At 45.6% G+C, this 12,246-nt stretch overlaps 1 protein-coding gene across 1 annotated transcript; it reads left to right on the top strand.

The window, feature by feature from the left end:
• The first annotated feature begins 485 nt into the window (after positions 1-485).
• PDE6D (phosphodiesterase 6D) lies at positions 486-7,562 on the top strand. The gene is made up of 4 exons (XM_083365067.1): positions 486-588; positions 2,912-3,037; positions 4,729-4,834; positions 6,734-7,562. Exons 1-4 carry the CDS (start codon positions 507-509, stop codon positions 6,813-6,815), a joined length of 396 nt encoding a protein of 131 aa, XP_083221193.1. The 5' UTR covers positions 486-506; the 3' UTR covers positions 6,816-7,562.
• The last annotated feature ends 4,684 nt before the right edge of the window (positions 7,563-12,246 follow it).

Below are 12,246 nucleotides of genomic sequence, written 5' to 3'. Positions count from 1 at the left end.
CCGTTCCCTATATGTTTTAGCCTCCAGTCCCCCAATCATCTTTGTTGCTCTTCTCTGTACCCTTTCTAGAGTCTCGATATCTTTTTACATCGTGGTGACCAAAACTGGATGCAGTATTCCAGGTGTGGCCTTTCCAAAGCATTGTAAAGTGGTATTAGTACTTCACTTGATCTTGATACTATCCCTCTGTTAATGCAGCCTAGCACTGTGTTGGCTTTTTTGGCAGCTGCAACACACTGCTGGCTCATATTGAAGAGATTGTCTACTAAGACTCCAAGATCCCTCTCACAGTTACTGGTTTAACAAAGAGAAGGACGAGGGGAGACATGATAGCAGTCACGCGTGCCTGGCTGAGGAATCCTGGGACTTGAAGTCCAGAAGTCACAAAAGGGCCAGGTTTGAAGACCCCCCTGCCCTGGGAGAATGTGACAGTAAGGTCACAGTTCAGACATGTGTTTTTCCCTTTTATATTTATCTTCCTCAACTGTCATACAAACAGAAATTGGATGAATCTCCGGGATGCAGAGACCGGGAAAATCCTCTGGCAAGGCACCGAAGATCTCTCGGTCCCCGGAGTGGAGCACGAAGGTAAAGCGTTGGCTGTTTGGGGGATTTTCTGGGCCAGGGTGTCTCCCATCATTCGAAGAAATGTGGACTTCAAGCTCCCAGAGTCCCCCCAGCCAGCTTTAAGATGCGCGGACTCCTGACTCCCAGAATTCCCCCCCTTTTTTAAGGCCTGTCGACTCCCAACTCCTGGAATTCTCCAAGCAGCACGGTTGGCTCAGGAACTCTGGGAGTTGAAGCCCACAAGTCCGAAGAGTTGCCCAGGTTGGAGACTCCTGGTTTGAAAGGCTCGTGATTTATTTACTCGATGGGTTAATTAGCCGGCAGCCTGAAATTGCTCTGCAAAGTCTTCGGACGGGCTTTGCAACTAAAAAGCTCGTTGTGCAGAGAAGACTTCCGGTGTGAGCTCAGCTAACAGGTAGAAATACAGGTAGCCTTCAACTTTCGACCCCAACCGAGTCCAAAATTTTCATCGCTATGAGCAAGACTTGGTGGAACCCTGGTTTGTTTCTGGGCACCCCTGAGTCTGAATAGAATGTGAAGGATGTATGTATATAATGTATGTTCTTACTTGTGGTTTTTACTTGTGTGTAGCACTGTGGACAGCACTTAATTTCGTTGTGAGTTACACAATGACAAAGATTCTATTCTATTCTACTCTGTTCTATTCTTTAATTCTATTCTATTCTTCTATTCTTTAATTCTATTCTTTAATTCTATTCTATTCTACTCTGTTCTATTCTTTAATTCTATTCTATTCTTCTATTCTATTCTTTAATTCTATTCTGTAATTCTATTCTATAATTCTATTCTTTAATTCTATTCTATTCTGTAAGTCTATTCTATACTGTAATTCTATTCTATTCTGTAATTCTATTCTATTTTATGCTATAATTCTATTCTGCTATTCTATAATTCTATTCTATTCTGTTCTATTCTGTAATTCTATTCTATTCTGTAATTCTATTCTATTTTATTCTATAATTCTATTCTATTCTGCTATTCTATAATTCTGTTCTATTCTGTAATTCTATTCTATTCTGTAATTCTATTCTATTCTATTTTATTCTATAATTCTATTCTATTCTGCTATTCTATAATTCTATTCTATTCTGTAATTCTATTCTGTTCTGTTCTATTCTATATCATCATCACCATCATCAGTTGTCTTGCCAACCATTAATCTGGCCATTGGCTTTTTTTTTCAAGATCCACTGTTAGGTTCCAGATTCCACAGTCTTTATTATATAGATCCACTTTGATATAGCCCAAGGGCTAATCCAGGGGTAGGCAACCTTGGCTCTTTTATGACTCATGGACTTGAACTCCCAGAATTCCTGAGCCAGCATGGGGGGGGGGAACTATGACCCTTTTATGACTGGTGGACTTCAACTCCCAGAATTCCTGAACCAGCCATGCTGAGGGGAAAGGGAGATGTTTCCAAGCTGAGCCATGCTGGCTGAGGAATTCTGGGAGTTGAAGTCCACCAGTCATAAAAGAGCCGAGGTTGCCTACCCCTGGCCTAGGCCTAGGCCCCTTCATGACTCGTGGACTTCAACTCCCAGAATTCCTGAGCCAGCCACGCTGAGGGGAAAGGGAGAGGTTTCCAAGCTGAGCCATGCTGGCTGAGGAATTCTGGGAGTTGAAGTCCACCAGTCATAAAAGCGCCAAGGTGGCTTACCCCTGGGCTAATCAATGAAGACTTATTATTATTATTATTATTATTATTATTATTATTATTATTATTATTATTATTATTATTATTATTATTATTATTATTATTATTGTTATTATATAGATCCAAAATCGCTCTGCTACCCTGCTGAATAATACCTAATTTACACGGCATTAATGCCTTCCAAACCAGGGGAGGGATTCCTCTCTGCTGCTTTCAAGGGCTGATAACCCCCTTGTTGGGGGGGGAAACCCTTTCCATTGGGCAAAGTCTCTTCTGAGCCCTGACGTAGAATGAAAGTGTGAATCGAAAGTCTCCCAGCTGTGTGATTCTTCTCCGCCCGCAAACGCAGGCTTTCGAAAAGTGCAGGGAATGGTTGCCGTGCATCCCTAGCATAATTTTTTTTTTTTTTGGCCTTTTTCATCTGGCTCCACGGGCACAGATTACGCCCTGCTGGTTTTCTTACTTGCACGGGAGAGCGGAGGAGCAGTTGCGTTACCCAGCCTGCCTGCCTGCCTTTTTACAACTTTTGGAAGCGCCTCTTGGCATACGCTGACATCCGAGCCCCCGTGGGCCACCGCAGGCAGGCAAGCAGGCCTTGTCTTATTATTGGGCATCTTAATTTTCTAAACCCCCCCCCCCCGCCCTCTCTCTCCTTTCTCTCTTTCTCAGCTCGAGTTCCTAAGAAAATTCTGAAATGCAAAGCTGTGTCTCGGGAGCTCAATTTTTCCTCCACGGAGCAGATGGAAAAATTCCGCCTGGAGCAGAAAGTTTATTTCAAGGGACAATGTCTAGAAGGTGCTGTTTTACTCCTCTAGGGAGACCTGGGCTGGGTGTTCACCAAGGAGGTGAAGAGAGAGAGGGAGGGAGGGAGGGAGAGAGAGAGAGAGAGAGAAGGAGAGAAGGAGGCACAGAGAGAGAGAGAGAGAGAAGGAAGGAGAGGAGGGGAGAGAGAGAAGGGAAGAGGGGGAGAGCAAGGGAGGGAGGGAGAGAAGGAAGGGGAGAGGAAGAGAGAAGGGAGGAGGGGGAGGGAAGGAGAGGGGGGACAGAGAGAAGGGGAAGGGAAGGGAAGGAAGGAGAGAAGGAGGGAGGGAGAGAGAAGGAGAGAGAGAAGGAGGGAGGGAGGCACAGAGAGAAGGAAGGAAAGGGGGGAGAGAGAAGGGAGCAGGGGGAGGGAGCAAGAGAGGGAGGGAGAGGAAGGGAGGAAGGGAGAGAGAAGAGGGAGGGAAAGAGGGAAGGAGAGAGGGGAGAGAAGGGAGGAGAGAGGGGGAGAGGGAAGGAAGGAGAGAGGAGGGATAGAGAGAGAAGGAGAAAGGAAGCGAGCGAGAGAAGGAGGGAGGGAGAGAGAGAGAGAAGGAGAGAGAGAGGCAGCAGAAAGAATTAACATTTTTCCACCCTATCAGAAGTCATTCTATAAGGTTTATTATTATTTATTATTTAGCGTATGGAATTTACAGAGAACATGCAATCACTGATATACAAATTTAGTTTAAGTAATTAAGTTTAACTAAAGTGTGATATACATATAGCAATTTAAAATTTGTTAGCAATTTAAAATTTACACAAATATGAGCTGTCACCGGTGTGACTACTGCCTGTCGATGGCCTTCAGGATAAGCTGACACAGGAAATAAAGATTTGTCCCATGTTTGGGACCTAGCAAGGTAATCTAAAAAATAGTTAACAAGCATTTGTCATATATATATATATATATATATATATATATATATATATATATATATATATATATATATATATATATATATATATATATATTTTCATTCATTCCACATTTCGTATATACATACATGCATACACACATACACATACGAAATGTAGACAATACAATTCAGGAGTATTGTGTACAATACAAACCTGTATTGCAGAGATGCCCAACACCTTTTGGGCACCAGGGACCGGTTCTGTGGAGAGAGAGTTTCCCACGGACCGGAGTGTGTGTGTGGTTTTGTGTGCTGCCTGCAGCCCACAGACGGGGCTTTGCTTGTTTGTGCGGACCAGTTGCCGGCATGCCGCGGCCCGGTACTAGAAGACCTCCAAGATCCCTTCCAACTGTGTTATGGTTATCTTAAGCTTGCTGAGGTTGAGAAACACGGGTCTAGATGACTTCAAATCCTGCCCCGTGCGGAGAGCACGTCTGAATTGTTCTTTGGAGCTGAAAGATGGAAGAATTTGGTTTCTCTGGCAAGGGTTTCCCAACTTTAGCAACTTTTCAGACGTGTGGACTTCAGCTCCCAGAATTTCCCAGCCACCATAGGTGGCTGGGGAATTCTGGGAGCTGAAGTCCACACGTCTTAAACTTGTCGTGGTTCAAAAACACTGCTTGAGACCATTTCAGATCCTGCCCATATATGAGACTGAGGGACAAGTGGGGGGTAGCTTCCAGGCTGTTATTTAGCCGGACAAGCGTAAAGGGGGTGAATTTGGGGTGGTTTTTTTTAATGGCACTCACCTTCTTCCTATCTCTGCAGAGTGGTTTTTTGAGTTCGGCTTTGTCATCCCAAACTCCACCAACACCTGGCAGTCTTTGATAGAAGCAGCTCCGGAGTCGCAAATGATGCCTGCTAATGTTCTCACGTGAGTGGGTTGCGTTTTCGTCTTCTCGTTCACACAAGCCCGGGTCAAAAATCCCCCGACTTCCCAGAACGCCGAGAAGGCGGAAAAGGGGGAGAGGATCCCAGTTCGGGTGTCGTAGCCGAAGTCAGCTCCAAAGCTGAATTCTCTGGCTCCAAGCGGTGGTGAAGCAAGCCTTAATTTCCCGATTGTTATTTTATTCTTCTCGTTAATTTTGTTAGGGTTAGGGTTAGGGCGTCGCCAAGCGTCTCGGCTTGAACTCACGGGGGAGCTTCACCTGATGTCTTTTTTGTTTTCATTTTTATTGAGGTTGTCGTATATAAGAAATAAAAATGAAAATAAAGATAATAGGGAAAGGGACAGGGAGGGATAAGGGGGAAGAAAAAAAATCATTGATTTCCAACGTTTTGCAGTGCAGTAAAATACAAAATCAAATTACAGCCTCGGCTTTTTTTTAAACTTTATTGCATTCAGTTTGTATATTTAGGGTTGGCTGCTTGTGCCGTGAAAGGATAAATTCTTTTATGCTTCGGAGCCTGACTTTCCAAGTTCCACAATCCTGACTCCAGGAAGTCATTTAGGCTAATTCATTCATTCATTCATACATGCATTCATTCATTTTCTACAGCCACCTATCTCAACCAATGACTCAGGGCAGCTGACAGTGCTAAAGATATAAAAACAATTACTACAATAAAAGAAAAACATTTAAAACAATTAAAAATACTGCACAATAAATATAGGCAGCAACTGAAATAATTAACTAGTTGGTGTAGTGGTTAAGGTGCTGGCCTAGAAATCAGGAGACGGTGAGTTCTAGTCCTGCCTTAGGCGTGAATGTCGGCTGGATGACTGGACCAATCACCAAGTGGCTATGAGTTCTAGTTCCTCCTTAGGCGTGAAAGCCAACTGAGTGACTTTGGACCAATCTCAGGGCGGCTGTGAGTTCTAGTCCTCCCTGAGGTATGAAAGCTGGCTGGGTGACTTTGGGCCAATCACCAGGTGGCTGTGAGTTCTAGTTCTGCCTTAGGCATGAAAGCCGGCTGGGTGACTTTGAACCAGTCACAGGGTGGCTATGAGTTCTAGTCCTCCCTGAGGTATGAAAGCTGGCTGGGTGACTTTGGGCCAGCCACCAGGTGGCTGTGAGTTCTAGTTCTGCCTTCAGCACGAAAGCCAACTGAGTGACTTTGGACCAGTCGCAGGGTGGCTGTGAGTTCTAGTCCTGCCTTGGGCGCGAAAGCCGGCTGGGTGACTTTGGGCCAATCATTCTCCCTCCGTCCAACCCGCCTCACAGGGTTGCTGTGAAGGTGAGAAAAAGACAAGGAAGGCGTACGAGGAAATGTTCGCCGCCTTGAGTTACTGATAAAGTCATAAAGGCAGTGCAAAAAAAATATATCAGATAAATAACAGTAAAGCCCCCCCCCCCAAACGGGGCACATTCGGAGCCCTAGACTCAGGGACGCTGCCCAGTTTTTAAAGCCTTAACCGTCTCTCTTCTGCCATTTGACGGGATGGGGTTGGGTTTTTATAAATAGTTTTAATTTTAATATGTATTAATTTTATGGGCATAATGTTTAATGGCTTTTTAATTTTTGTATTCTATTTTTATTGTGTATTGCCCTGTTCACCGCCCTGAGTCCTCCGGGAGAAGGGCGGTATACAAATTAAATTATTATTATTATTATTATTATTATTATTATTATTATTATTATTATTATTATTATTATTATTAATTTAACCTTTCGTGTTGTTGTTGTTGTTGTTGTTATTATTATTATTATTATTATTATTATCATTATTATTATTATTATTATTATTATTATTATTATTATTTAACCTTTTTTTTCCCCTTCCCCGTTCCTTTCCTTCTGCCTTCTTGTCCCCCCCCCCTCCCCTCTGCAGCGGGAACGTGATCATAGAAACCAAGTTTTACGACGACGACCTCCTTGTCAGCACTTCCAAAGTAAGACTGTTCTACGTTTGAGAGCCGGCCGTGGCAGGCTCAGGCCTGGCTTAGTTCCTCCCCTCACCTGATTCCCCGGGGGGCCAAATCCCCAGTTTCTCTCCCCCCCCAAGTGGAAAGAAGACCCTCCCCCCCTTAGGAGATCTAGGGCCTGGCGAGACTCGTGCTCTTGAACGTAGCCCTCTCTTCCCTCCGGGACAAGGCAACGCTGTAGCCACATCTGCTCGGATATTGGGTAAGGGAGGAAGGACTTTTTTGTGGGGGAGAGCACCCAAATGGGCACGAAGGATCAAGACTGTACATGGGTTGGGTTTTTTTTTTTTTTTAGATCTTTATATGTCTCCGTCCTTAGTCGCCTTCTTGGCAGGGTGTCTGTCAGCTCAGTTGATTCATTGGCTCTTTATTCGTTTCACGTTTCCTTTGCTCGGCTCCCCGTCTCTCTCTTTTCTCTCCCTCTCTCCCTCTCCCTCTCTCTCTCTCTCTCTCTCTCCCCCCCCCCTCCCTCTTTCTCTCTCTCTCTCCCTCCCTCTCTCTCTCTCTCTCTCTCTCTCTCTCATTTTTTAATTCCGACTCTCCTCTCGGTTTAACTGGTCCAGACTCACCTCTCCCACCGTCCTGCTCCTCGAACTTGTAAAATAGACTGCAATATTCTTACATAATGTAATTAAAAATAAATTTCTGATTGAAAAGCAAAAACGTTCCAGGTTCGCTCCGATTTTTTTTATTCCACGTAAATAGCAGGAAACGATTGGATCTTCGGGGGGAGGGTGTGTGTGTGTGTGTGTGTGTGTGTTTCCCGTCCTTTGTCCTCAGCTCCATATAATGACCTTGTCCTGGTTCCGACAGATGAAACTCTTCAAAGAACTTCAAAGAACTTTAAGGCGTTGTTTACCTTAAAGAATCTTTATTCGAGGAGCATAACATCGGCACGTACACGGTCGAAGCCAAAATCTGAATTCCCCTCCTCTGAGCACAAGAGTTTCAAAGTACAATTCCCTCCTCCAATTAACAGTCCTAAATCACTTTCTCCGATTAGTTGGAAATGCAGGCTCTCCTTCCAGTTCTCCAACCCGCCATTTCTTATCATCTCTTATTTCAGACAGCCTTGAATCGTGCACTACTACAATATCGTTACGTCTTAACTTATTCCATGCACATTCATCCTCCTTCCTTCCCCCTGTATCGTCTAATTCTAACTCTCAAGAGTAACACACAAGTTAAAAGAAAAAGGCTGCTTCTCCATATGTTGTCAAAGCAAGTGTCATGGTTCCGATTACTGAAGACAGTTCAAACAAAATTCAGGCATTTTTTTTTTTAATCTAAAACGTCTTAATAATGAAACGCAGCATCGGCACTCCTGGATGGATGCCAGAATCGGAAATCTCCTCCCCTAGCCCATCGTATCATACACAATTCTCACCCTTGTTTACACGTCATTAATCACATTAGTTTTACGTATGAAGCTTCCCTTCCCTTTCTGTGCGCGGCTATTTCTTCCCTTCTCAAAATAGACGTTTGACATTTCCCTCCCTTCGGTGATTCAAAGCGAAGCAGTTTAAACGAAAGGCTGCCTCTTCGTGCAAAAACATGTCAAGTGTTTGCAGCATTGACAGCAAGAACATTCGATGTTAGACCTTTTTTCAGCCCTAAATCCTTGAAGGGACCAAAATTCCTCAGTAAGGAAGACATCCTGTTACTCCCGAGATCGTTCCCTGCAATTTTCCCAACCGTGGTTCTCTCGGTTCGGAACAAAGAGTTTGTGAGTATGCAGGCGTTCCTGGGAATGTGAGGAAGACTGACATTTTTTCAATTCCATCCTTCCTTCCGCGAGGTGCTCGGGAGAATTGACAACAAGAGATTTGCTGGGGCCCCATAAGCAGATAGTCCTCAGCGTACGACCACAACTGGGCGCAAAATTCCCATTGCTAAGCCAGACAGCGGTGAAGCGAGCTTCGCCCCGTTTTACGACCTTTCTTCCCACAGCTGCTAAGGCTGCCGCCGTCAAGTTAGCCACACGGTTGTTAAGTGAATCCGGCTTCCCCATTGACTTTGCTTGTGAGGCGGTCACCAAAAGGGATCATGGGACCCCGGGACACGGCAACTGTCCTGAGTACACGCCAGTTGCCAAGCAGCCGAGTTTGGTTCATGTGACCATGAGGATCATAACTGAAATGGTCCTAAGTCACTTTGGCCAGTGCCGTTGTCACTTTGAACGGTCTCTAAATGAACGATTGTAAGTCGAGGACTACCTGTATTGGGAAGTGACTGGCAACTTAGTCCTCACGCTTAACAACTGTTACAATGTCCTTGTGGTCAGATGATCAAAATCTGGGCACTTAGCAGCTGGTGTGCATTTACAAGCATCCTGACAACTACGTGATCTCCATTTGAGACCTTCCGAAATGGCTTCTGACAAACCAAGTCAATGGGGGGAGGGGGAGAGACAGATCCATTTAACCACCGTGGCAAAATAAATAAAATAAAATGAGGCGTGCCTCCCTTAACAACCACCTGCTTAGCAACAGAAGTCCCGCTTCCCAATTGTAGTCTGTCGACCTCCAGTTCGAGTATCCAAATAAAAAATCCAGGATTATTTTCATTTCCGGAAAAGCTTACTGTTTATTGAATACACGGCCTGGTAAAGGCGGAGGTAAAACTAGCTCTAAAATCCCAAGCCCTCAGACTGTAGCATACAACAATGACTTTCCCAGCCAACCCCACCCCACCAAAATGTCCACGTAGCTCCTTGTAGCAGGTTTTCGTAGTTATGGGAACCGTTGGCTATCTTCTTCACACCTGCTAGAAAGTCCTTGAAAGGTTTCCCTGCTGCCGACTCTCAGCAAGGTTCCGTAGAACTGGAAAGGTTTCGTTTCTCTAACTCAGGGATCCCCAACCCCCAGTCCGTGGACCAGTACTGGGCATGCCACCAACCAGTCCACACAAACGAGCAAAGCCCCATCCGCGGGATACAGGCAGCACACAAAACCACACACCCTCCGATCTATGGAAAAACCTCTGTCTATGGGACCGGTCCCTGGTGCCCAATAGGTTGGGGACCTCTGCTCTAACCCAGTTAAAAGCAACACCTCCTCCCCCACCCCTCTTACTCTAATGGCAAGATGAAAACACAAGGCACGTAGCTGCCAAATTTTCACTCGACATGGTTGTTAAGTCAAGAACTAGCTAAACCAGGGTAGGCAACCTTGGCTCTTTTATGACTCGTGAACTTCAACTCCCAGAATTCCTGAGCCAGCATGACTCGGCTTGGAAACCTCTCCCTTACCCTTCAGCATGGCTGGCTCAGGAATTCTGTGAGTTGAAGTTCATGAGTCATAAAAGAGCCAAGGTTGCCTGCCCCTGAGCTAAACGATCATCTCAATAGAACATAATCTTCAATGGGAGTCTTGTTTCCTGACCTGGCCTACCTTGCAAGGCTGTGATTTGGTCAGCTGCAGTCAAAGCACGTCTGGCACTTCAAGTCCCTCTTTCCACAACTCTGCCCAAGGTTGATACGCACGAAACCTGAGTACAGGTAGTCCTCAACGTACGGCCACAATTGAGCCCAAAATTTGTGTCGCTAAGTGAAACATTGGTCAAGTGAGTTTGGCCCCACTTTACGGCCTTTCCTGCCACGATTGTTAAGCGAGTCACGGCAGTTGTTAAGCTAGCAACACGGTTGTTAAGTGGATCTGGCTTCCCCATTGACTTTGCTCGATCAGAAGGTCGCAAAAGGGGGGAATCACGTGATCCCGGGACACTGCGACCGTCACAAATAGGAACCGGTTGCCAAGCATCTGAATTTTGGTCACGTGGGGATACTCCAATGATCATAAAAGAGCCTTGGTGGAGCAGTGGGCTAATGCCTCCTTAAGTAACACCAGCTGCCTGCAATTAGTACAGGTTCGCACCAGGCTCAAGGTTGACTCAGCCTTCCATCCTTCCGAGGTAGGTAAAATGAGGACCCAGATTGTTGGGGGCAATAAGCTGACTTTGTAATAATGCCGCTTGGGGGGGCGAAAGCCCTAATAAGCAGGCATATACATAGAATGAAGGCTACTGCTAAGCTTGTAAGCCGCCCTGAGTCTTCGGAGAAGGGCGGGATATAAATGTAATAAAAATAAAATAAAATAAAAATAAGTGTGAAAAATGGTCATATGTCACTTTTTGCAAGTTCGTTGTAACTTTGAACAGTCGCTAAATGAACCATGGTAAGTCAAGAACTATCTTGTAGTGGATTTTAGAGGTTTTGCCCAGCCCATCAGCAGAAAAGGATCGTTGTTGTGCTCAAAACAGCTTCTCCTACTATAGCTTACTCATTAAGCAGAAAGCAGCTGAGGTTCGGCTTAGCATCTGACATTTTTTTACACACTTACACATTTACTGGGCTTGAATTTTAGCAGACAGGAGCGAAACCATCCTTCTCCAACTGTCGGGCTACAATTCCTTTGGCTCTATTACATGTAAAAGGTTAAAGGGAGTCCCTGCGGATTTTACTCCGTTAGTCGTTTCCGCCCCTCTCCGTTTCAAGGCCGCCGAGCAGCGCCGTATTCAGACATTTCCCTTGTCAGGTGGCGAGCAATGACGTCACGGAGCGCCGTTTCCTCCCCACCGAAGTGGTACCTATTTATCTACTCGCATTCGCATGCTTCCGAACTGCTAAGTTGGTAGGAGCTTGAGGCGAGGACCGAAGCTCAACCCCATCACACGGAGCTCAGGACTCAAACCTTCACTGCCGGCTTTCCAGCCGAACAGCCCAGCATCTTTAACCGCTGAGCCACCATGCCACCCCTCTATTACCAAGGCAAAAAAGCAGGTAACAAATAGTCCTTGTGTTAGGACAGCAATTGGCTAGCCCGGTTACTGTCAAAACCCCAAGACATGCAGGTCATTAAGTGGGAAGTGACGGGAATCACAGGTAAGGAGCAGGGGGAGAGGGAATGGACTGTTATCTGTTCATTAGCATCCTTTAACACAGAGGTCCCCAGGCTTTCGGGCACCAGGGACCGGTTCCGTGGAGAGAGGTTTTTCCGTGGAGTGAAGGGTGTGTGGTTTTGTGTGCTGCCTGCATCCCGCAGATGGGGCTTTGCTTGTTTGTGCGGACCGGTTGCTGGCGTGCCACGGCCCGGTACCGGTCCACAGATCAGGGTTGGGGACCCCTGCTTTAACATACCAATTTGCGGTTGGAACCTCTTTCTGAATTTGGAGATCTTTTGAAGACTTAAAGCTACTAAACATGTAAAAGCAGATGTTTGGTGGAACTACCTTGTGAGCGATTCATCTTACTTGTTGCATTCCTATCCAAATTCTCACCCACACCAGGTCTAAGGCTAAAGGGCCTTTTTCAGGATAGACCAGGGGTCACCAAACCTGGCCACTTGAAGACTTCTGGACCTCAACTCCTAGCCTGGCTGGGGAATTCTGGGAGTTGAAGTCCAACCAAGTCTTAAAAGTG

This window comes from Vipera ursinii, assembly GCF_947247035.1.
Source record: "Vipera ursinii genome assembly, chromosome: 5".
Lineage (NCBI taxonomy): Eukaryota > Metazoa > Chordata > Lepidosauria > Squamata > Viperidae > Vipera > Vipera ursinii.
The sequence above is the reverse complement of the archived record's forward strand: the minus strand, read 5'-3'. Positions and strand labels throughout refer to the sequence as shown.